Raw genomic sequence first — 26,269 nt, 5'->3', positions numbered from 1 at the left:
GATGGATGAATGAGTGAATGGGTGGATGGATGGATGGATAGATGGGTGGATGGATAGATGGATGGATGGATGGATGGATGGATGGATGGATGGACGGATAGATGGGTGGATGGATGGATGGACGGATGGATGGACGTACGGACAGATGGATGGATGGATGGATGGATGGATGGATGGATGGATGGACGGATAGATGGGTGGATGGATGGATGGACGGATGGATGGACGTACGGACAGATGGATGGATGGGTGGATGGATGGATGGATAGATGGGTGGATGGATAGATGGATGGATGGATGGATGGATGGATGGATGGATGGACGGATAGATGGGTGGATGGATGGATGGACGGATGGATGGACGTACGGACAGATGGATGGATGGATGGATGGATGGATGGATGGATGGGTGGGTGGATGGATGGATGGATGGATGGATAGATGGGTGAATGGATGGATAGATGGATGGATGGATGGATGGATGGATGGATGGATGGATGGACGGATAGATGGGTGGATGGATGGATGGACGGATGGATGGACGTACGGACAGATGGATGGATGGATGGATGGATGGATGGATGGATGGATAGATGGGTGGGTGGATGGATGGATGGATGAATGGATAGATGGGTGGATGGACGGATGGATGGATGGATGGATGGATGAATGGATGGATAGATGGGTGGATGGATGGATGGACGGATGGATGGATGGACGGATGGACAGATGGATGGATGGATGGATGGATAGATGGGTGGGTGGATGGATAGATGGATGGAATGGATGGATGGATAGGTGGATAGATGTACAAACGAATGAACACATCAGTGAAGGAACACCTGTGAAGGAGAGGGTGCTGAGTTCCACAGCAGGGTCTCAACCTATAAAAAAGGGAACTCAACCCCATCTTCCTCTCCTTTCCTTCTCACAACCCCATCTGAGTTTAGGGAATTATTTCAACCATCCTGTGGCAACTCTCACAGCACAAAGCTCACACGGACAACCCTACACTGAAGGTCCGGCGCAAAAAGACTTGAAGGAAGCCCAAGGTTATGTGCTGGTCAGGGAGCCTGCCAGCACAGGCTCCCTTCTTCTGTCAGTTCCTCCCCTGAAAAAATGGCCTCTACCGTCTGTCCCTGCTACAAGCTACCCAGACTTCCCCGGCTCCTCCACGGGCCCAGGGGAGGCATAGGGCATACTGGTCTCTCACTTCTTGGAACTCTCTGAGTACTGGGTACCTGCCAGCTACCAACCTACCGACCTCTCTTATGATTCGTATCCTGCTGGTCCTATATTGTCTTCATTGGTCGGGGGGGGGGGAGGAGGCTACACTGAATTGTAATAAGATATATACATATATACCTGCAACTTTGTGTGTATGTGTGCGTGTGTGTATAGTGGTGAGTCCCCAAATACGGTAACCACCCCCACTCATAAGCAGTGCACTCCTCCCACAAGGACTGAGGCCACTCAAGGGCCAGGTTTTGTTGTCTTCACGCTGTCCTTAGCACTCGGGCCTGAACAACCCTCCCTCTCCCCATTACTGTTCACTGAATGTCTGCATGAACGAAGAGGTGTACACTCAGGGAAGGTTCCAGAGCTGTAGGGAGGAGCATAGAAATCAAACTTCAGACATCTTCGTGTCCTCACCGCATGCTGACATGTCCAGAAACGCTGACCCGATGTCCCAGCGTGGCTCCAGGGTCTGGCTCTGGGACATCCCCTGTAAAGCTGCCTCGAGCTCACTGGGGCCCCTCAGGGGTCCGCTCCCCACGCCCCGTGCTCTGCGCCCAGATCCCATTCCTGTTTCTCTGACGTAGAGGCTCAGGTCCCCATTTCCACAATTTATTATCTCACATAAATACTCTCTGCCCCACGGCAGGAGCAATCTATCCCCAGGAGATGGAAGAATTACATCAAGGAGTAAATTGGATTTCCTTGTAGCTCGCTCTTCAATCAACACAAGGCCGTAAATCCTCCCTCACGCGGGTCCGTAACAGAAGGAAGGGAACCCACAAAGGGAAATAGAAAAACATGCAAGAGAAACGTAAGATAACTTTAATCAGGACTAAAAATGCACAGTTTCTATCAAAATACTCAGCTGTATATATAAATAGATAACAATCAATATATACGTAAGTAAAACGTGACTATTATACAAGATAAAAACAAGTGAGGTCTGTGTGTGATAAGCACCTTCTCTTCACAAAGTTAACTATGCTTTTTTTCCATGGAAAGAATGATATTTCCCATTAAAGTTTCAAAATAGAAAAAAGAAAGAAAAATTTCATGGACTGGACTCTCCCTTCAACCTCAGCTCATGAGGAAACTTCTTCTGAGTCTATTCTGTTTAATAAGCAGATTTTGTTACATAGTCATGAAATTTTATAAGCTATCATTTTCTCTCAAGATCATAAAAATAAAAATTGCCAGGTTCTTATGGTCAACATTCCATATATGGGCGTGATCAGTGTCTCAAGCCTCTTAAAAGGAGGTAGACAGTTTCCTTTCCTTCAGGTTATTTCAAAATTATCAGTTTCCATAGCAGTGCTGGGATAAATATCCCCGCGCAGAGAACTCGCATGCTGGCCAGACTGGACCTGTTGAGATACTCCAGGAAGTGAAATGAGTGGGTCAAAGTGTACGACTATTTACCAAGTCCTTGATTCTACAGCCAGATCTCTTTCCAAGAGGGCTGTAATAATTCCTACCGCCGTCAGCTAACAGACATCCAGACTGCCCAGGGAACATTTTTCTAGGATACTGTGTCTTAGGAAATCCCCTCTTTCCCCAAAAGCAGAGCTCAACATAGAGGCCATCATCTCCCAAAAGCCTGGATGACCCTGGAACCACACTTTGTCCTGACCTCTCTCTGGGTCCCACAGCACCTTGGACATCCTCGGGTCGGGCATTTCCCACAGTAACTGGGGTGGTCATTACACAGTCCCCCGGGGCCAGCACGTAGTAGGTGTTCAATGCACACTGATGAACCATCTGGGTTTTGAAGGGAGGGACCATGTACTGATGTAGCGTGATTTCTATGGTGCTGTCTGGCACATAGTAGGTGCCAATGAAATAACTGATTGACTATGAACTTGTGGGGTTTTCTCTCTGAATTTCTCATTTATTCAACGCTAGATTCTTCCTCAACTAAACAAACCCCTTCTCAAGGCTGCCAGAGGCACCAGGAAATCTACCAGCTCACTCTTTCCAAAGAAGTCTCTCCCTGAGTCTTCTAATCCACTCTGGCCAGAACTGGTCATGGTCTACACCTCAGGCGTGAACTCCTTTCAACATCACCCCTGGAGATGTCCTACACCTCTCCTGATGATGCAGCTTCCTATATTCCATTTCTTCCTCCTTCTGGACTTATTCCTTCATTTTAGTGGAGTCCAGCTCAGGTCCTAAAGGCTCCTTGAGAAAAGAAGGGTGTGGGAGGTCCATTGTTTGAGACCTTGAACTTGTGCAATGGGCCCCTCCCGCGTGATTGAGTAGCCCGTCCCCACGGCCTTCTGGCATTTGGTACATCCCAGACTACCCTGGTTCCTCAGCCTTTTATGACCTGTGCTTCTCCTGTGCACAATAATTGGACCAGAAGTCTGTTTCTAGTCAGGGCAATGCATCCTTGGTAGGACCTTCAGCCTGGAAACGCATCTATTTCAGAACCGTGAGATTTTCTTTAATTATTTCATTGATGATTACTTCCCCTACATTTTCCTCTCTTCTCTCTCTCTCTCTTTCTGATGTTGAACTTACTAAATTGGTCCTCTAATTTCCTTATATGTTCTGTTTGCCTTTTTGTCCTCAACACATCTTCGGGTCATTTCATTTCTGTTTCCATAATGTTAGTTCCCAAGTGCTCTAATGGTTGTTCTCTGAATTTTAAAGAAATCCGTATGGTGTATCTTGTTTTACAAGGGCAAAAACCTTTTCTCATCCCTCTGGAAATACTGGTCATCGCTTAGTTTTTTTGTTTTTTTTCCCTTCCTGCTGAATCTCTGTTTATTCCAAGCTCTTCTTCCTTTTCCTTTTGGTTGTTTGGATCTCAATGGTCACGTCAGAAGATTTCCCTGGGTGTCTGATAATCCTGGGGTGTCACTGACCTAGTTGGGAGCTTACGGTGAATGAGTGAGGCTCGCTGGCCGTGAACGGCACTCTCAGGGGGTAATGGCAACCTGCCTTTCCTCTTGGCTCACTTACATTCCCACTGAGATCATCTGAGCTTCCTGACTGGCGATGCTGATCTCTGAGCCCAGCTAGAGCGGGGGAAGGGTGGGTTATTTTAGCATGTGGTATATTTATGCCTCGTTAAGAGTGGCAGTTTTCATACAGCATCTAAGCCAAGGTAGATGTGGTCTCCTGCAGGCCAGACACTCCCTGTTTGATTATTCTCTGCAGGAAACAAAATCTTCAATCTTCCGCTTGGGACAGAAGAAGAAGCACCCGTCTGCTTGTTCAGAACCAGGGAGGCGGACCTGGAATTGTCACCACTTCTTAGGAAAAAAGTTCCGGCTTCCCGTGAAGGCGGAGCGTAGGTCAATGTGACTCTCGTGACCTCTCACAACCACAGCCAAATTACCGATCGGCTCAACCAGCTCACATCGAGCTGAGCAGAGGTCCTATAATGAAGGACAGAAAGAAGAGGCCACCTGGAGGCCGGCTGGTGTTTGGAACGCTGTGTCCTGCGTGTCCTCCACACAAAGCTGCGACGACAAGGTGTGCGCACGGATACGCTCGAGGGACAAGGTCCTGGGATTGTTCCGCTCTCTGCATCGGGACTGCACCAGCCGCAGATCGGACGCTTGCCTGGCTCCCCCGCTCCCCGTACTATGAACTTGAGATTGCTTTTGTCCTATGGCTGCGCACTCCCGACGCCAAAGGAGCAAATTAAACCTACAGAAAACTGCTTCCTCCATGTCTTTCGTCCTTCTCCAAAGGAAAAAGGATGATTGAAGATTCGATGGTACCAGCAAAGGAACAGGGCCAGGAGATGATGGTGGACTTCGGGCGGCCGCTGTCCCCGCAGCAGTAGAGAGCGGGGTGGGGGGAGGGGCGGGGGGCGGGGGCGGCAAGAACTGGGCAGTCATAGAGTACCGGGATGCATGAGCCAGCAGCTCCCCAAGGGGATGAGGACGTGGGGCCGAGACCACACCGGCCCCGACCAGAAACGAGAAAAAGAACGAAACCAGCCTCCAAGGACGCCACAGGTGATGGAAGTCCTTCCAGGGAAGCCGGGGTCCAGAAAGCGGAGGGAGCGGGGGATGGGCCCATGTTCAGAGGATGAGATGTTCCCACACAAAGGGTTTCGCAGATCGCAAACCCTGAGCTGTGGGAAAACTGAACTGGGGAAGGGCGAGAAGAGGCGAGGGAAGGGTCGCTCGCTAAACCACAACGTGAAGAAGAGATCCCGGGTGTATTTTTATTTTTTTTATTTTTTTATTTTTTATTTTTTTTTTTCCGGGTGTATTTTTAGTCGCTCACACTTCAGGTATTCCAAGACCCATTACGCTAATACAGCAACATTTTAACATCAGATACTCAGGATTTACACATGCAAAGAATTCTTTTTTAAAAAAAGAAGCTTTCAAACCATTCCCCTCATTTAGACTCTTTTTACAGCCCTACCTCCCCCGTTCGATACGGGATGCTGGCGATTACTGACTCTTTGAAGAATTTTTTTTAGTGTCTGTCAGTTCTTGGATCCTCCCAGTGACAACTTGAAGTTGATTTTCTGGTATCCTTACTCATCCGCTACGCGATATCTGCAAACCCCCAGTGTTTTGCTACTGTCTCCTCTGTAGTTTCCCCCCATGCTTGTGAATTTATCATTTTTTCATGTTATTGGGGTTTACTATTTTACTGGGGTTTTAGAAAAAGGCAATGTAGATGTGTGTGCTTCATCTATAGTCTTTACCCAGAAGTTCTACGTCCTTGTCAGTCTGGAACCTTCCAAAATCGTGGACGTTGGAAGCTCAGCTAGCGCACGACCGTGGGTGGACATATTGGAGTCACGCCCCGCCCCCCAGCCCTGTCTGTGTGGTCAGGGAGGGTACCTCATTAATGACAGCTCTGGGTCTGGAAGCCTCTCGCTGAGCCCCACCTCTGCAGTCAAACCTGCTCTGGGCACGGGCAGGAAGAAGCCGGGGGGGGGGGGGCAGTGGGAGGGAACTCAGAGCTTAGAGTCCAAGCCCAGAGCCAGCCCTGAGCTTCCCAAAGGGAAGACATCATCCGTGATGCACAGCCTCACTTCCAAAGTACGGAAAGGGACAGAGCAGAATCCTGCATGCCCCCACCTAACAGGACGTGACCCTCTGACCGGACACGGGAGGGACAGGACGTGCCAGCCTCCCAAAGTCACCGGGACAGAGAAGCAGAGGCCAGCCACCGGCCAGGCCTCTAAGCAGCGGGAACCAGGGGAGGTCCGGCACGAGCAGTGGACCTCTGCGGAGGCTGCACAGCGAGGACCAAGCAGAGCCTGGTCCGCTGGCTGCTCCGTGCGCTGGGGCTTCCAGTGAACGGCAGTGAGGAGACGCCCCCAGCCAGCACAGCCCTCCCGCGGCGCTGTCCCCGCGGCACCGTCCCCAGCTGCTTACCTGTGGATGATGTGGCACCTCTGCAGGTAGTCGAGGGCCAGGGCCAGCTCGCAGACGTACAGCTTCACGGCGCCCTCCGTGAAGTGCACGTTCTGCTGCAGGTGGTAGCGCAGGTCCCCGCCCAGCAGCAGGTCCACCACCATGAACATGTCCTCCTCGTCCTGGAAGGAGTACCTGGGAACAGAGAGGGACCGAGAACATCAGGGACCAGGGATGGACAGGACTCCGACGCCCACATTTTACAGATGCACACACTGAGGCTGAGAGGGGGGCACTGACGTGGCCTCAGTCGCAGTGCACAACGGACACAACACTGTCCCCGGGTTCTGGCAGGTAAGTGCATTTTAACCACGTTACTTTGTTTTTAGTGGATGCCTGACTTCAATGTTTTCAGCACTTGCAGTCGCCCCTCCTCCCCCCAAATTCCTCACTCGTTCCCCACACGCAAGCCGCTGCCCACGCGGAGCCGGTGTCAGCGACCCTTGGATCCGGTGGTGCCTGGGCAAGTCCAAGGCCAGACCTCAGGGAACCTGCCTCTGGGAAACGGGCCAGAGCCCAAGCCCCAGGGAGAAGCCACGAGAGGGAAAACAGAGGTGCTCTGGTCACCAGCCTCAGAGGAGCAGCCAGGGGCAGGCAGCACCAACTGGCGGCCACGGGAGTGAGTCCCTCGGGCATTTGGATGTCCCCCCAGCAGCCCCTGCTGATGTCACCGGGAGCAGAGCCCTGTCAACTCACAGAACCCGAGATGACAAAATGGTTGTGCTTTAAGCCACTCATAAGTTTCAAGGTTCCCCCGCCCAGAGCAATAAGAAACTGACACAGTACCGAATTCATTAAAAACACACACACACACACACTAAAGAAATCTAAATAGAAGGTGAGGAAAGACTCTTTGACTTTGGGTGATGGTTATATAACATAATCAAATGTCAAAATGACCTGGAGATGTTTTCTCTGAATCTATGTACCCTAATTAATCAATGTCACCCTGTTAAAATTAATTGTCTAAATAAATTTTTAAAAACCTACTCTTTACATATTTAGAATCTAGAAAAATTCTGGCAATACTTTATCAAATGCCACCCAGCCCCATTTTTTCTCACATTACTATTGAAATACATACGTATTGAATATTTTAAACTGAATAGCATGGTCTGGGTCTTTGTTTATAACTCTGCCAGATTCATTGTTTCAAGAAGTGTGGATTTCCATCTGTCAGAGTTTGTAATCAGATTCCAAAACAGTGGCCTACCTCTGAACAAAAACCTGTGGAAATTGTTAAGCCCTATTTTCATGAGGATATAATCCAACTCTAGACACAGCTACCGTTTAAATATGCCAGATTTGGGGACCAAACTCCTTTTGTTCTTTGAAGAGGGTTGAAAGTTTAATCAACTATTTTCTAGCTCATAGGATCCCATATGGTGTTGGGAAAAAAAATACACGCAGGCTGTTTAAGGGCTGAAGAGCCCATCTACAGATCCTGAGAATGCATTAAGCAATTATATATAAAATAGAATCCCAATGTCATAAAATGGTGCCAAGTCCCACAGAGAATCGTGGGATGCAATGACACTGTGAGATAGAGTCCCAGAATGACAGAAGCTTACACCTGTGCATCAGAGCCTCGGATATTAGAGCTGGGTCAGCCAGGCCATCCTCCTCATTCAACAGAAGGGGAAACTGAGGCCCAACGGGAAGAAGAAAGCTGGTGAGCCAGTGAGAACCTGGGGACAGGAACCCAGCTCTCCCCAGCATTCTTGCAAGGACAGGCTGAGACGCACACACAGTCTTTCTGTAACCTGGGCGTGCAGCCTGTGGAGGGAACTGATGCTTGATTTGACCACAGGAGGTGACGGCCAGGTGTTTACAGAATGGGGCATTGCAGGGCTGGGAAAAACAAAAAAACCTTACAAGTCACTGGGTCCCGCCAGCCCCATATCACAGAGACTGAGATCCGGAGACGGGAAATGGTGGCCCAGGCATTGCGGGTCTTGTATGTCTCACCCGCTCTTCACACTTGTGCAGGGTCCTGGCCGGGAGGAGCGGAGTGAGGTATGGTGCCACCAGACCATTCCTTCACCAGATGTTCACGGAGCAGCTGCCCTGTGACGGGCGCTGGGCTGTGTGCTGGGGACACACTGTGTCCAGGACAAACCGTCTTCCCCCTGAAGGAACACACGGTCCCCTGTGAGAGGAGGGCCAGGTCCACAGCGCCGGCCGTGCGGGGCGCAGGGCGACAGGCACTCTGGGAGGCTCTACGGGGTGCAGTGCGTCGTGAGCAGGGAGGGACTTCGCTCTCCAGCTGGTGAGGTGGGCACAGATGTCTTTGCAGATGGGGAGTACACTGGGGCTGGCCGTGAATCTGACACAGGGACAGCATGAACCCTCTTGTTCCAGGAGTCCAGGATCCTGCAGGGTCATGGCGCCTCCCAGTCCCCTATTCCCAGCATCTCAGACACTGACGATCAGAGGGTGGTGACAGACCAGCCAGCTTCTTACCTCTGGTTCCAGCCTCACTTCAGGGCTGGCAGAGCGGCTGCCAGCTCAGGCTGGCACAAGAGGGTCCAGGGGTTTGCAGGGTGGTTCGGGTCTATCTGGGGGGCCCCAGCTGGCCTCTACATCTGTTGCAGGACAAGTGGAAGCTCCGACTGGCACGTGATCGCTGCCTCATTAGCTGCATCACGGGAGTCGCTGGATGTCAACAACGTGGTTAAAAACAACAACAAAGATTGCCCTGGGACCCCCTGCAAGGTGGGCTCGCAGGTCGGAGGCATTGGCCGTAGCTGGACACTGCTGTTCCCGGCTGGCCCGTTGGTTAAGTATCTGGGCCATGTGGACAGAGAATCAAAGAAGCTCTTGACCCTCGATCCTGGAGCAGCTAATTGAACGCAGACCTCAAGAGCACTCCTCCGTCTTACCTTTCAGCGCGGCCGGGGCCGTTCGTGCCGGTTCCTTTTCCTCTTCCTGCAAAGTTCAGAATAAATGTATCCAGCTCCTTGAGAAACCCTTCTCAGACTTTTGCTGGAGTTAGGTCGAATTCACAAATGAAAAGAGAATGAACAGTTTTACAGCACAGGACCTTTCCACGAACACGGAACATTTATTTTGGCCGACTTCTACATCTGCCAGTCAAGTTATATAATTGTCTGTTTAAAGATCTGGCATAGCCTGACCTGTGGTGGCGCAGTGGATAAAGCGTCGACCTGGAAATGCTGAGGTTGCTGGTTCGAAACCCTGGGCTTGCCTGGTCAAGGCACATATGGGAGTTGATGCTTCCAGCTCCTCCCCCTCTTCTCTCTCTTTGTCTCTCCCTCTCCTCTCTAAAAAAATGAATAAATTAAAAAAAATTTAAAAAATAAAGATCTGGCATATATGTGTTCAAATTTTTTTCCCCATTGATTTGGGGGTTGGGAGAAACATCAACTCATTGTTCCATTTAGTTGTGCTCTCACTGCTTCTTGCACATGCCCTGACCGGGGATCCAACCCACGACCTCAGTACACTGGGAGGACACTTTATCCACTGTGCCACCAGGTCAGGGCCGCATATATGTACTCTTATCCCAGTATTTTTAATGGATTTTACGGCTGTGGTGAGCATAATCTTTTAAAATAAGGTTTGTTAACTGGTCTCTGCTAGGAATGCCTTCCAGAATTGTACATTTATCTTGAACCTAGAAAGCTGACTGGCCTCTGAGTTATTCTAATACCTTTTCCACAGGTGCCCTGGACTTGCTCCTACAATCAAGATGATTGTAACCCCTTGATACATACAAAAAAAACCCTGCCACAGTTATATTCTTCCAATCCTACGCGTCTTGTCTCCTTGTTGGTTGCACTGCGCTCTCCGGGGCCTCCGGCGAAACATCGATCATGAGGGATGGCGGCAGACATTTCTATCTCGCCCTGGAACTCCAGCCAAGCATTTCACCGTTAAATAATTTGCTTACTGCAGACATTTGGTGAATTCATTTATCCAGTTAAGAAAGTTGCTTTCTCCGCCGCTGAGAGTTTTTATCAGGAGTCTGTGCTGAGGTGTTCTGTTTTGTTTATTTTTTAACATTAAACTGTCTTTGCATTTCTAGACTAAAACCCTACCTGATCTACAAAGACACACTCACATATATGTACGCGTGTGTGCGTGTGTATATCTTTGTATATATCTTTCATCGGATGCCGGTTGCCAATGTCTCCTTTAGGGTTTTTTTTGCAGCTCATATTGTATACTGTCTTATCCACCCTTGGCCCACTGCCTGACCCAGTCTTGGTATCAAGAGGAAGCCAGCCTCGTTGGAGGCAGTAGGGTTTGTCTCTGTGCGAGAAGAGTTCAGGAGAGGCAGCATGTGCTTGCAGAAAGTCTGACCTCGAGTGCCCTCCGTGCCCTCCTCCTGGTTCACCTGGGCCGCACCCTCCTCGTTGTGGCGTTCCTGATGGAGCTGTCCCGTGAGTCCCGCTCCACCCTCTCAACAAAGAGCTGAGCAGACGCATGGCCACGGTCGGGGCTCAGGGGGTCTACACCCCGCCTCTGGCCGCCAGTGCTGGGTTTGCTAGGCTAGGAGCTGGGACTGACAGGCGGTCTGGGTCCTGTCACCCAGAGTGGGGAGAGGACCTACCTGTAGGGTGGCGCTGCCCCGAGCCGGCAGGACCGAGGGCTAACCACAGCGAGGCCTGCCGGGGGTGGGGGGCTGGCGGCAGCCTGGGCAGAAGAGGGGCCCCTCCCTCATATTCACATTTCATACTCACAGTGACGGTCACGACTGCGCTTTTTTTTTGACGTAAGCTACCATCACTTGGAACTACAAGAGTCTGAAATGATACATGTATTTGCTCCTGGAGAGAAGGGTTGAGGTGCTCAACAGAATGACAGGATTCGGCGACCTTGTGCCTCCTGCAGATGCTCCGTTTGTATTCTCACAGCGGAGGGTCTGTGGCAACGTCACATGAACACCCGGTGCGTACTGCCCCCTCGGGTCACAGCCACCAGGTCCAAGGGGGCATCTCATCGCGTATTCCCTCCGAACGCTCTGGAGGAGTAGCGTGAATTGTCGGGAGACTCGCAGACCGGAATGAATTGTAAAGAGGAAATCCAAAACGCAAGGAAGACAATTAATTCGAGCACCAGCTCGGGGTACGGCGGCTCTTTCTTGCTGCAGATTCATGTTTTTGGTTTTGGGTCTTTTCTTTTAAATCCTGGGCCACGGACTCTGTGTTCCCCTGAGACTCGCAGGATGCCGTCATCAGAGAACAGAGGCCGACCTTTCGTTTCTCTCTCTGAAGTTCTGCCTGTTCTACGTTCTTCGTGTCCTCGACTCCTCTGCTGCCTCTCGGGCTGGAATTATAATGAAGTTCTCACGCTGCACATACACTGTCATGGACATGACAAGAGGCAGGGACTGGGGACCTGCCCTCCAGGGAGCAGAGCGCAGGAGCAGGGCGGCGGAGCTGTCCAGGTAATCAGGCTCACCTGGAAGGCCAGAGGTCAAGCGCTAGGAAGCCCTCGATCCCAGCCCCAGTGTGGAAACTGAACCCCATGTCTGTTGTTGTTGTGTTTTCTTTAAACTTACTAATTTACCATATTGTTCCATAAAAAAAATTAAAAGGGACCGGCAAAATACATATAATGAAATAAATACATATAATGCAATAAAATTAAAAATAGGTTAGCCGTAGATCAACCTTAAAAAAAAATACCAAAGGCACCCCAGGAAATGGACGCAGGCGAAACCGGCCCACGTTGCGCCCAAAGGCCTGGCCCTCGTGCCTGAAGCCCCGGACGCATCCCTAACCCTCCCAGCCAGCATGGCGACGTGACAGACCCGAGCGGCCTCAGGATTCAGGGTCAGTGTGGAAAAGAAAATAATCGATTGTTCAGGAGAGAAAGTGATTATTCCTGACAGGGGAGCCAGGGGGGAAGCTCTCGCCTGGATTCTCAGGAAGACGGCATTCAGGAACGTGGGGGCCACGACCTACAATCAGACGGCTCTAGAGCACTGGTTCTCAACCTTTCTAATGCTGTGACCCCGCAATACAGTTCCTCATGTTGCGGTGACCCCAAACCAAAAAATAATTTTGGTGGCTACTTCATAACTGTAATTTTGCGACAGTTATGATTCGGAATGTAAATACCTGATATGCATTATGTATTTTCCGATGGCTTTAGGCGACCCCGCTGGGGTCGCGACCCACAGGTTGAGAACCACTGCTCTAGAGGGAGGCACACGTTTAACAGGGACTTTTCTTTTTTCCATATGATGTTCCTCAAGGTGAACCGAAGGCATCGAGGTCCAAGTCCCCAGGGGCAGGGGTGCACGGGGCAGAAGCCCAGGGGCCTAGGCACAGGGCTCGCCAGTGGGCTGCTTGGTGCAAGGACCGGTGTAGAGAACACCGTGAATGTTCTCAGGGACTCCTGCGCACACCAGCGAATACGCACCAGGCTCTCCCCGTGCTCTGACCCTGCGCCAGATGCTAGGAGTCAGTGGGAGAAGTCACCCTAGATCAGCGGTCCCCAAACCCTGGGCCGCGGACCGGTACCAGTCCGTAGGCCATTTGGTACCAGTCTGCAGAGAAAGAATAAATAACTTACATTATTTCCGTTTTATTTATATTTAAGTCTGAACGATGTTTTATTTTTTAAAAATGACCAGGTTCCCTCTGTTACATCCGTCTAAGACTCACTCTTGATGCTTGTCTCGGTCACATGATACATTTATCTCTCCCACCCTAAAGGCCGGTCTGTGAAAATATTTTCTGACAATAAACCAGTCCGTGGCCCAAAAAGGGTTGGGGACCACTGCCCTAGATAGTTTACCCAAGTGTGGGGCCATCATAAGGGGATGCTGCACTACAGGCGACGTGCCATGACAGGTCCCCTGGCTGACCCATCACGGCGCACCCATTTTCTGTTGTTGTTGTTGGGCCATGGACCCCTCCTCCTTACGGAGACTCAAGGTGACCTTTCTCACCACTCATTCCACTCACGGCATCCCTGGGTCTCTGCTCCTGGCCATCACTCGCCTCTCAGTGTAGAGCAGTGGTCCCCAACCAGGGGCAACGTGACCACCCAGGACATGGGACAACGTCTGGAGACATTTTTGGTATCATGAGTGAGAGCTAGTGAGTAGAAGCCAGGGATGCCGCTAAACATCCCACAACGCACAGGACAGCCCCTGCCGCAAAGTCACCTGGCCCCTGGGGCCACAGTGCCAGGGCTGAGAAACCCACTCAGCTCAATGCTTCCTCCTTGAGGAGCCCACCCGCGCCCTGTAAGACAGACCTCTTAGTGCTCTCTCGTACCTTGTGATAAAAATAGGTGACACCGGTACGGTGTCTGACTCCACGTGACAGGCTCTGTTCTGCGTGCTCTCCTTACACTAACCTGTTTCAGGCTCCCCCAAGCCCTTTGCGTAGGTGTTACGATGAGCTGCCTTCGGCAGAGGTGGAGACTGAGACTCTGAGGTGGTGTACTCGATCTTGCCAGTGACGCCGCCCAGGGAACGGCAGAGCTGGGAGCTGACCCAGGGCCGTCCACCTCCAGGATCTAGAACCCAAGCTTGAGCCTCTGCGGCACTCTGCTCAGGGCGACGAGACCTCACTCTTTTGGTCTTTTCTCCCCACCAGCCAGTGCACGGGGCTTGTTCTTCGCTTGTTTCACTTTGTCCCCAGCACACTGGCAGGAGCGTCATCTACTTTTAAGAACGAATGGGTCACCACCCCCCAAAGTACCCGTATGCTGTGCGGCACGTCAGTCTGACGATTATGCCCACCGCAGAGGGGCTGGAGGAAGAGGCAGCCCAGAACGAAAGGTGGGGATGGGGGGCTGACGGAGAAGGACAGCTCTGTGTGGGTACTGGGCTCTGCATGCTGCTCTCGTCACTGCTTAGGGGAGCCTCCTTTGCCTCTGGCCAGGGGCACAGGGGCCAGGATCTCCCACCAGCCTGAGAATGACTCTCCTGGTCTCCCTCCTCAGCCTCCTTCCCTCCAGGGAGCAGAAATGACCCATCTAATATACAGAAGTTGCTGCTCAGCTCAGCCCCTTCCGGGCTCCCTGCCTGCTTCTAGCTGTGCCCACAACAGGCTGGCATTTTAGTCTGTTCCCTGCCATGGTCAGGGGCTTGGCCGGTGGAGGTGGGGCGTGCAGCCGGGTGTCCCTCATGTCCTTGGGGTGATTCCATTTCCGAGCTGACAGGTTAGGAAGCCCTATGGAGGCAGACTTAAAGCCACGGGTTCCAACCAACTGCGTCAGCCACAAAGCTGATGTTTTCACCGCCATCCGTCCGATGCCCGTGTCTGCCTCTCGGTTGGTTCCAAACCCAGGGAGGAGAGAGCAGTGCTATTCACAGGCCCTCTGAGCCTCCTCAACGCTTATCCTGCTTAAACCATGGGAGGTGGGCATTCTCACCCTTATATTTCCAGGGGAAGAAACTGAGGCCAAGAGAGGTGGTCTTGTCCAGGTCACGGGGTCAGATTCCTTCCTTCAATAGCATGTCCTGCCTTCTGTCATCCCCCGCCTGGGGAGGCTTGCAACCGAAGACCAGCCATGTGAACCACGCATGGGAATACACACAAGCACACCTGAGTGGATGGTGTGCACAGAGGGAGGAAACCTGAGTGAGAACACCGCGCCAAGCTCCCGCTCCATGTCATCTGACCTGGCCCAGCAACTGGCCCCAGGAGACGTTCCTGTGTGTCATTGATGGGGGCAGGCATGGCGGGGAGGCGGGGAGAAACTTCTCTAGGAAACCCCAACCCCCCCCCTGAGTCTTCCCGCATCACAATGCCACTCGACTATTTCAGACAGAAGCATTTTTCATCCTGAGGCAAAAGGAGCCACTCCACGGGATACTCGATCTGGAGGGCCCAGAGGCCAGGACATTCCATGGTGTTTCTGACAATCATCTCCTGTGTCCTGACTGCGTGGCAAACCGCGGAGACAAGGAGCAGGCATCACCTCAGACCACGTCCAGTCCAATCAGGTCTCCGACGGGAGAGGACAGGGAGGAGGGCTCGCCCACCATGCTCACTCCCAGGTGGGCAATTCTCAGAGATGCAGCGTCCTCAGGAGAGGAGCTAAAAATACCCTCGCAGGCTGCAGATGCCCGGTAATAGCAGGCTGGCCCTTCCGTCAGCTCGGAGTGTACAAACAACAAGGAGCTTCTCAAACCTGAATTCTGCTTGATGCATATGAATCTTTAATAACATTCACAATGCAAGCTTTTCTTTCTTTTTAATTTGACTTGAGTTACCGAGTCCTTAGTCCATTCTAACAGCATGGCCCTCACCGCTCTCCACACCAGGCTGGTTCAGTACCTGACTCCTTCCTAGGAAGTCAAGTGTTGCTGGGTAGCTTCCATCTGCCTCTAGCAGGCCATACAACAGCAAGGTGAGACTCTCAAATGCCATCAGCTCCCCAGGTCACAGCAGTTTGGGGAAGGAGAAATCTTAGGTTGTGCAAAGGCAAGCTGCAGGTCCAAGTTCCCCACCAGCCACTACACAGCAGGGTTTTGCAGACTACGAAGTACCATCTATCTGTATAAATGCAGAACACTGCTCCAGTCAAATGATTTCATTTAATCTATGTCCTGCATGCTTCTACAGGTTTTTCAGTGGCTGACAGTGTAAGTCTGATGGAAGAGATGGAGAAGAAAAATACTGAAACAAAGAAGGGACGAAGGTACTCCTTGCTTGCACACACCAAGCATGGAACAGTAGATAGCTCCAACCTCCCTCACCATGCAAAGCGAGCAAAGGGCAAGGCAGGACAGACAACCTTTAAATATGAGATAAAGATCTTCAGGAAACCATCTGGGCATAGAATTTCATTCTAGGAGACTTTACGTTATGAATTTAAGGTACTTAACAGTTATAGGACTATGTAGGTTCATTTTTTTCTTGGTTGAATTTCAGAGTTTGTGGGGTGAAGAAAATGGTTTGTTTCTTCTAAGCTGTCAAATTTATTATGAGTATTGTTCATATCCTTCCATTATTATCTTTTGGGGGCTATAGAATATGTAGTGATAGCCACTGTTTCATTCCTGATGTTTATGGTTCATATCCTCTCTCAGTTTGTATTTGTCAGCCTTAAGAGAGGTTTATCGATCTTAAATTTTTTTAAAGAACCTGCTTATTGTTTCATTGATTTTCTATTGCTCACCTATTTTCCATTTCATTTACTGTATTCTTTAGTATTTATCTCTTTCTGCTTGCTTTGGGTTTGTTTTGCTCTTTGTTTTCTTAGATTTTATACATCAAAACTAGATTATTATTTTGAGACCTTTCCTCTTTTCTAATATAGGCATTTTTAGTGCTATAAATTTTCCTCTTATCACTACTTTAGCTGCATCTCACAAATTTTGATATATTGTGTTTTCATTTTCACTCACTCATATGCATTTTTAAAAATATATTTTGAGATTTCTTCTTTGATCTATGGATTGTTAGAAGTTTGTTTTTAATTTCCAAGTATATGGCAATTTTCCTATTGTCTTTCTGTTATTGATTTCTAATTTGGTCTCATTCTGGTCAGAGCATATACTCTATCACATTTGCTGAGGTTTAGTTTATGACTCAAGAACTGGTATCCACAGACACTTGTAAAAGTTTATATTTTGCTGTTATTTGGTGAAATGTTCTGTAATTGCCAATTAAGCAATGTTAGTTGATGGTACTCTTCAGTTCTTTTTTATTTGCTGACTTTCTGTCTAGAAGTTCTATCAGCGGCTAAAAGTGGGTTTTGAAGTCCCCAACCATAATTGAGGATTTTTATATTTCTCCTGTCAGTGCTATTAATTTTTGTTTCATGTATTTTGAAGCTCTGATGTTTGCTTTAAAATTCATTATTAATTGAATAATTCTAAATGTATTATCCTATCTAGTATTACCATAGATAAACATACCAGTCATTTACCTATCTCCTACTGAGTCTCAGCACAGTGGTTTTTACTTTTTCCTTGTTATGAATGATGCTGCAATGAGGCTCTCTATCCACTGCCCTTGTGCGCATATGTACCAGATCATTTCCTACACAAATACGCATTGGGCACCAACTATATGCCAGACACTGGGCTAGGTGTTTTGGATATATAAGTAAAAAATAGAAATTGGCCTGACCAGGCAGTAGCACAGTGGATGGGGTATCAGACTGGGATGTGAAGGACCCAGGTTCGAGACCCTGAGGTCTCCGACTTGAGTGCGGGCTCATCTGGTTTGAGCAAGGCTCACCAGCTTGAGCCCAGGGTTGCTGGCTCGAGCAAGGGGTTACTCAGTCTGCTGTAGCCCCCGCCCCCCGTCAAGGCATGTATGAGAAATCAATCAATGAACAACTAAGGAACCGTAATAAAGAATTGATGTTTCTCATCTTTCTCACTTCCTGTCTGTCTGTCCCTGTCTGTCCCTCTCTCTGACTCTCCCAGTCTCTGCCACAAAAATAAATAAATTAAAAAAAAAAACTCCAACAGAAATTGCATTCCTGTCTCTGTGGGGTTACCTAAGTGAATGAGATTCCTGGCACCGTGGCAGCACACAGGAGGCCTTGGGGCATGCTGATTACAGGAACAAGTGACTAAATGACTGAATCTAAAGGTTAAACATACTAAATGATTAACAGGTACCACATCTTTTCTTGCATTTTCCTTATACTAACTCCAGAAGAATAACAATTATACCTATTTTACTAAGGAGCAAACTGAGGCACCTATAGAGTTTAGCTACTTATACATACTTTAATTTTTAATAACTGATTGATTTTAGAGAGAGAGAAACATCAATTTGTTGTCCCACTTATTTTATGCATTCCTTGGTTGATTCTGGTATGTGTCCTGACTGGGGATTGAACCGGCAACCTTGGCACACTGGGACTATGCTCTAACCCACTGAGTTACCCAGTGGTCAGGAGAGTTTAGCTTACTTAAAGCAATACACGTATTTATTTATTTTTTAAAGAAAAGAAGGAGGGCCTGACCAGGTGGTGGTGCAGTGGATAGAGCGTTGAACTGGGATGCGGAGGACCTAGGTTTGAGACCCCAAGGTCGCCAGCTTGAGCACGAGCTCATCTGGTTTGAGCAAAAGCTCACCAGCTTGGACCCAAGGTCGCTGGCTTGAGCAAGGGGTTACTCAGTCTGCTGAAGGCCCACGGACAAGGCACATATGAAAAAGCAATCAATGAACAACTAAGGTGTCGCAACGAAAAACTGATGATTCATGCTTCTCATCTTTCTCCGTTCCTGTCTGTCTGTCCCTATCTATCCCTCTCTCTGACTCTCTCTCTATCTCTGTAAAAAATAAATAAATAAAGTAAAGAGGAGGGACATTATAACCAGTGGCATGTGAAAGGTCTTTTCAGTAAATAGTTCTGCATAAATTGTATATCCAAATGGGGAAAAATGAATTCTGACATATGCTGTTCATTATACACAAATACCAATTTCAGATGGACTGCAGATGTCAATCTACATTATAAATGTAATGCAAGAAATGAAACTTCAGAAAGATAAAGTAAACATAAGAGGCGATCTTTGTGACTTTGGGATAAAGACTTCCAAACAGGATATTAAAAACATGAATCAGAAGTATGCAGTGATAAATAGGACATAATTCAAGTGAAGAGCTTTGGTTCTCAAAAAATACACAAAGGGAATAAGAAGAAAATGGGACAAAATATTAACAATCTGCGGGGGATGCTGAAAGCATATACTACATGACATTAGTCACAAAAGGTCCCTACGGCTTGATTCCATTTTCATGGAACTAGGCAGGTCCACAGAGACAAAGAGAAGATGAGTCATTTCTATGGAGAGAGGCCCAGGGAATAAGGAGTATTTTCTAATGGGTATGGGATTTCTTTAGGGGTGATGAAAAATGTTCTAAAATTTAGACAGTGTGGATGGTTATCCAAATCTGAGAATATACTAAAAAAAGCAAAGTAAAAAGCACACAAAATGCCACAAAGAAAAAATTTAAATCCAGAATAAAATAATTTGTTTGTGGGTGAGATCTGAATGAGAGAAAAAGTGAAAGAGGAAAGAAGAAACAAAAAGAGAGAGAGAAAAAAAATTGAGTTAAGTTTTTTGAAATGTAACACTCATAGGAAAAAAAAGAATGGAAAATGTAACACCTATGGGCAATAACTTTCAAAATGGGTATGCAACATAATCAAATGTCAAAATAACCTGGAGATGTTTTCACTGAACCTATGTACCCTGATTGATTAATGTCACCCCATTAAAAAAATAAAATAAAATAAAAAACCACTGCATTGTACCTTTTCCTTTATTATTATTATTATTATTTTATTTATTCATTATAGAGAAGAGAAAGAGAGAGAAAGGGGGAGGAGCAGGAAGCATAAACTCCCATATGTGCCTTGGCCAGGCAAGCCCAGGGTTTTGAACTGGCAATCTCCAGGTTCCAGGTTGTTGCTTGATCCACTGTGCCACCACAGGTCAGGCCTGCATTGTGCCTTTTCAAAGGTGAACTGTACAGTTTGTGGATTTATATCTTTTTTTTTTTTAAGTTCATGGTTTTTATTTTTTTTTAACAGAGACAGAGAGAGAGTCAGAGAGAGGGATAGACAGGGACAGACAGACAGGAGTGGAGAAATGAGAAGCATCAATCATTAGTTTTTCGTTGTGTGTTGTGACACCTTAGTTGTTCATTGATTGCTTTCTCATATGTGCCCTGACCGTGGGCCTTCAGCAGACCGAGTAACCCCTTGCTCGAGCCAGTGACCTTGGGTCCAATCCGGTGAGCTTTTGCTCAAACCAGATGAGCCTGTGCTCAAGCTGGCAAACTCGGGGTCTCGAACCTGTGTCCTTCTGCATCCCAGTCCAAGGCTCTATACACTGTGCCACCACCTGGTCAGGCTGGATTTATATCTTAAGGAAACTGTTACCACAAAAGCAGAATACGTGCAACAACGTTTAGCATACTACCATTATGGGTGTGGAATGGTTCTCAATGTAACTTAAATTTGTATTTCTTTGACTGTGAGTATATTGGTTTGCCAGGGCCACCCTAACAAAGCACCACAGACTGGGGGCCTTAAACAACAGAAATGTATTTTCCCACAATTCTGGAGGATACAGGTCTGAGATCAAGGTGTCACCAGGACTGGTTTCTCCTGAGGTCTCTCCCCTCGACTTGTATGTGGCCGTCTTCTCTCTGTTGTTGTCACATGGTCATCCCTCTAAATGTGTGCCTGTGTCCTAATCTCTTCTGAGAAGGACACTAATCAGTGGGATTGGGGCCCCACTGTGATCTAGTTCAACCTTAATAGTTTCTTTAGAGAACTTCTCTGCAGACATAGACACATTCTGAGGTTCTGGGGCTTAGGACATCAACATGTGAATTTTGAGGAGATGCAATTAAGCCTGTAATAATGGCTGAGGCTGGTACTGATTCAGATTCGTTTGCCACTGGGCCTTATTTATCCTTGTCTTCTTTTTTTTAAATAGATTTAATGCAATTATGCAGATATCTAATGCATTGCTTTATCTTTAAAATATGATGATGTTTTTCTATTCGTTATAAGTAGTACTCCTCTATAACAATATAGGTAATCATATTCAAGCCCCAGTACATGTAAGGTATACATTTGGGGTTTCATATTTACACGTGAAATATTGTTTTTCTCTCCAGAGCCCATCAGAGATATCTTTGTCTCCTTTGATGATGGACAGGATGGTGGATATGCAGGACAGCATCACATCAAGCACTAAAAATGGTCTGTTGGTCACTCACTCATTAATTCATCGGACACATGACTAATGAGTATCTGCCGAGCGACAGGCTAGAACACCTCCCATTCATTTTCACACCGCAGCCAGGTAGCCCGGTGAACAGGCGCTCACTCACGCTACCAACGGAGAGACACTGAGGCTGCAGGCACTCACATGAGCAAGCCGAGAATCAGCTTCAGCTGCACAGTGTCTGTTTTAGCCAGTCCCCTGGCACCCATTGAAATGGCTACTGTCTGGTTATAATGTCCTAACGGCCCAGCGAGTCCACTCCTGGGTATTTATCAAAAAAAAATAAAATAAAAACACTAAGTTGAAAAGATATATGCACCCCTATGTCCAATGTATCATTATTCACAATAGCCAAGATATGCAAACAACCTAGGTGTCTAAAAATAGATGAATGAGTGAAAATGTGGCTACACACATATATATCTCTATCTATCTATCTATCTATCTATCATCTATCTATCATCTGTCTAGATATAGATGATATAGATATATACATATAGACAGATATAGATATAATGGGATATTACACAGCAATAAAAAAGAATAGTCTATCACCATTTAGGACAACATGGATGAGCCCAGAGGGTATTATGCTAAGTGAAATAAGTCAGACAAAGGCAAATACTGTATGACTTCACTTATATGTAGAATCTAAAAATGCAAAACAAACAAAACAAAAACAGCCTCATGGAAACAGATACCAGAGAGGAGAGGGCGGAGGGCCGGGTGAGAAAAGTGAACGGGAATATTGTCGATCATACTGGGATAAGTTTGCTCCGTGACAGACGGTGACTAGAGCATGTGGGCGATCACGTGTCGAATCACTATACTGTATACATACCTGAAACGGATACAACTAGTATAATCTTCTACGTGAACTATATTTAAAATACGAGTGAACTGACTGGGGTCAACCTAGACCGTGCACTGTCTTTGTGCTCTGTGTCCGCAACAATCGTCCTCCAGTGCAAAGCTGAACGTGCCCGTTACACCCTCCTGGAAACAAGCAGACCTGTGGGCACTCGCACGGCCCACGTGTATGACGAGGATTTAGAGTTGGAGGGAACCAGTTTTGTGAGCTTGAAGTTCATCAGGAGTGATCCACGCCAGAACCAAATCCTGGTCCTCCTCCCCGATGGCAACGAGTCCAAACGATTGCGATTAAACAAGTATTTATAGAGTGTCCTCTCCTACGAGTCAATTAATGAGGAACTGGAAGACTCCCATCACCAGCCGTGCCTCTCTGGGCAAGTGCTTCCAGCCAGGAGCTGCACTTGCCTTCTCTGTATGAAACTATTGTAAAAATAACAGAAGTGCATAAGAGAAACACGCAGAAAGGCAGTTCGAAAAAATAGATGCTATCACCAATTCCCTTAAATGTAATACATGGACGAGAAAGAACCCAGCTGTGATGTAAGTCCTTCGGTTTTTCTTCTCGGCGAAGAAGTTGTGACATGACATGGAACCACCCTCAGGGAGTCCCGTCAGGATCTGACACCGGAGACTCCGGACACATCACGTTCTCTGTGTGCACAGGGCAGCGCCAGGGAGGCACCCACAGTGGAATGTCTCTGTGGAGGGGATGGCGGGGTAAGAGAGGGCTCCTCGCAGCCCTCCTCCAAGAAGAGAGTGCGTTTTAAGAAGGTTGTGTCGTCTGACCAGGTGGTGGTGCAGTGGATAGAGAGTCGGACTGGGATGCCGAGGACCCAGGTTCGAGACCCCGAGGTCCCCAGCTTGAGCGCGGGCTCATCTGGTTTGAGCAAAAGTTCACCAGCTTGGACCCAAGGTCGCTGGCTTGAGCAAGGAGTTACTCGGTCTGCTGAAGGCCTGCGGTCAAGGCACATATGAGAAAGCAATCAATGAACAACTAAGGTATTGCAACAAAAAACTAATGATTGATGCTTCTCATCTCTTTGTTCCTGTCTGTCCCTATCTATCTCTCTCTCTGTCTCTGAAAAAAAAAAAAAGGTCGTGTCATATTTTTAAAAAGGCATCAATACTTTGTAAAATGATTAAAAAAAATGTCTTTTAAAATGTGGGCCCTCCGTGGTCTCACTCTGTTCTCGGGTGCAGAGAGAGGCTCTGGGGACACCTGCAGCAGGTGTCAGACGTGGCGTGCTGGGGCTCCCGGGACAGCTGGGACGCCCGGTGCTTGGCCGCGGTGCCGGTCCTGTTCTAAACCCTTCAGGAGGCTCTCCGACCCCCGCAATGTGGGTCCTGTCTTTTCTCCCAGCCCAGCTTCCTCCCGCCCACACCCGGGACAGGAGCCCCGGCTGCACTCAATGGGAGCCGCTCACACGGGGTGGTTCTTCCCGCGGGGGACACCCCCAGAGCCTCTTCCACTATGCCCTGAAGCCTCATTCATTCCTCCTGCCACCCTTCCCATATTGCCCACGCACCCGCTCTGCACCAGCGGCTGCAAAAACTGATGGGGATGCAATGAGGGCAGTCTCCAAGACAACATCAGAACGGACGTCCAAAGGAGGGAGAGAGATTAGCAAGCAGAGGGCTCGTGGGGCTGCAGAGGGATGGCGAGGGGGTCAACCCGGGCGGAGAGCGCACCTCCTCTGGGCACTTCTCCTCATTCTCACCCGCAGGCTGGGCGGCCCAGTGCGGAGAGCGCACCTCCTCTGGGCAGTTCTCTCCTCATTCTCACCCGCAGGCTGGGCGACCCAGTGCCCAGGCACCCTCGGAGGTAAGAAGATATCTATCTGCATCAAAATGGACTCCTGGCAGTTCTGAATAAAATGAAAACAGCAGACTCTAGACATCATGACCGGAAAACAATTATTGACCATAAAATATGAACTGACAAATCGGAACAGAATCCATTCACTCACTCTACGTCTTGGTGCTTAAAAAAAAAGAAAAGAAAAAAGAAAAAAAAAGAACATCAAAAAATAGATAAGTGACTAACTTGAACTTACAGCACCATTAATATTATATAGCTGGTGTATTTGTTTTATCTGAATATTGTCTGTCCCCTCCACCCCCCACCCCCCGCCCACCACCACCATTAGAAGGCCAGTTCCATGACGTAGGAGCCTCGTCCAAATCAATGGACACCCATATTCGTGGGTCTATTTTTTTTTGTTGGGTTCTCTATTCTGTCTCAGTGATCCATTTGTCTATCTTAATGCCTCTGTGACACTGTCTTGATTACCGTATGTTTATAATAAGTCTTGAAATCCAAGTGGTATTAGTTTTATAACGATGTTCTCAATTTTTAAAGTTATTTTTTACTATTTTGAGAGCTTTGCATTTCCACATATTTTTAGAACCCATTTGTCAATACCTACGTAAGAGCTTGCTGAGATTTTGACGGAGAGTGTGTTCGATCTGCAGATCAATTTGAGGGAAAACTGACACCTTAGCAATACTGACTCTTAAGATCAACGAGCACAGCACTTCCCTCCATTTATTGACATCTTCGCTCTCTCTTCTGAGCAATGTTTTGTGGCATCCAGTGTACAGGTCTTTTATGAGTTTATTCAGATTCATAGCAGAGTAGTTCATATTCTTACTGTTCCTTTAAATGGTATTTTCAAAGCTCAGTTTCTCATTATTTATTGCTACCATAGAGCAATACAGTTGATTTCTATGTATTGATCTAACCCTGCTAAGCTCCATGATTAGTTCTAGGTTTTTGTTTTTGGTAGATTCTGTTAGATTTGCTACGTCAACAACATAATATTGTTATTTGCAACTAAGGAGAGTTCTATTTGTCCTTTCCAATCTGAACACTTTTTATTTCTTTTTCTTGCCTAAAACCACTGGCTAAAACCTCCATTGTCACTTTTAATGGAAGTAGTGCGAGTGGCTATTCTTGTCTCGTTCCAAATCTTAGGGGAACTCATTCAATTGTTCTCCGTTAAATATGATGCGATCTATAGTTCTCAGGTTTTGTCAGATGCTGCTTTGGCATCTGTGAAGATGCTGATAGGTGTTTCCTTTCCTAGTTTGTTTACACTGTGCATCACACTCTTTTAAAATGTAAAACTAAGCTTCAATTCCTGAGGTAAATACCACTTGGGAATGGTGGTATTATATATTGTTGGATTTGATTTTCTAAAATTTTATGGAGAATTTTTACATTTATGTTCCCGAGGGAACCTTGGTCTGAAGCTTTCTTCTTTTTTTTTAAAATAATGTTTCTGTGTTAATGTTTTCTTTTCATGTAATGTCTTTGTCTGGTTTTCATATCAGGGTAAGTGCAATGACCTGGGGAGTACTCAGTCTATCACCACGTCTTCTGGGTCACTAACCTTTTTTCCTGCCATGTCTGATCTGCTATTAATCCTACCCAGTGTGTTTTCAACACAAACATTGTAGTCTTCATCTCCAGAAGTTTGAGTTAGGGTTTTTTTTCATATCTTCATATTTCCACTTAATGTTTCGAACATACAGAATACAATCACATTAACCATTCATGAACTAGTATGCTTCATAAATATAATTTCCTCTTTTGTTGTTTCAGAAAGGAGGGGGAAAATCTGGTCTCTCTTATTCTACTGTGGCCAGAAGCAGAAGTCCTTAGCCTAATTGCTGATACAGAGTAGATTTTTAATTTTTTTCATGAACTTAATAACTGTAGAATTACCTACGTATCAAAAATGTATAGTAACCTGACCACGCAGTGGCACAGTGGATAGAGCATTGAACTGGGATGCAGAGGACTCAGGTTCAAAACCCTTAGGTCGCCGGCTTGAGCACGGGTCCATCTGGCTTGAGCGTGGGTTCATCAGCTTGAGTATGGGGTCGCTAGCTTGAGTGTGGGATCATAGACATGAGGCCATGGTTGCTGGCTTGAGCCCAAAGGTCACTGGCTTACACCCAAAGGTCGCTGGCTTGAAGACCAAAGTCGCTGGCTTGAGCAAGGGGTCACTCACTCTGCTGTAGCCCCCTGGTCAAGGCACATATAAGAAAGCAA

At 47.7% G+C, this 26,269-nt stretch overlaps 1 protein-coding gene across 4 annotated transcripts in view; it reads right to left on the bottom strand.

Moving 5' to 3' along the window:
- The window catches only part of STK32B (serine/threonine kinase 32B), a 246,237-nt gene that overhangs the window by 77,079 nt on the left and 142,889 nt on the right, over positions 1–26,269 (bottom strand). For all 4 annotated transcript variants that reach the window (XM_066280589.1, XM_066280593.1, XM_066280591.1 and 1 more), the window contains one exon: positions 6,597–6,770. In XM_066280589.1, the coding sequence (XP_066136686.1) occupies positions 6,597–6,770 (174 nt within the window). The remainder of the gene's footprint in view (positions 1–6,596; positions 6,771–26,269) is intronic.

Source organism: Saccopteryx bilineata, chromosome 5 (assembly GCF_036850765.1).
Source record: "Saccopteryx bilineata isolate mSacBil1 chromosome 5, mSacBil1_pri_phased_curated, whole genome shotgun sequence".
Classification (NCBI taxonomy): domain Eukaryota; kingdom Metazoa; phylum Chordata; class Mammalia; order Chiroptera; family Emballonuridae; genus Saccopteryx; species Saccopteryx bilineata.
Note: the sequence above shows the minus strand (reverse complement) of the source record. Positions and strands in the feature narration are given on the sequence as shown.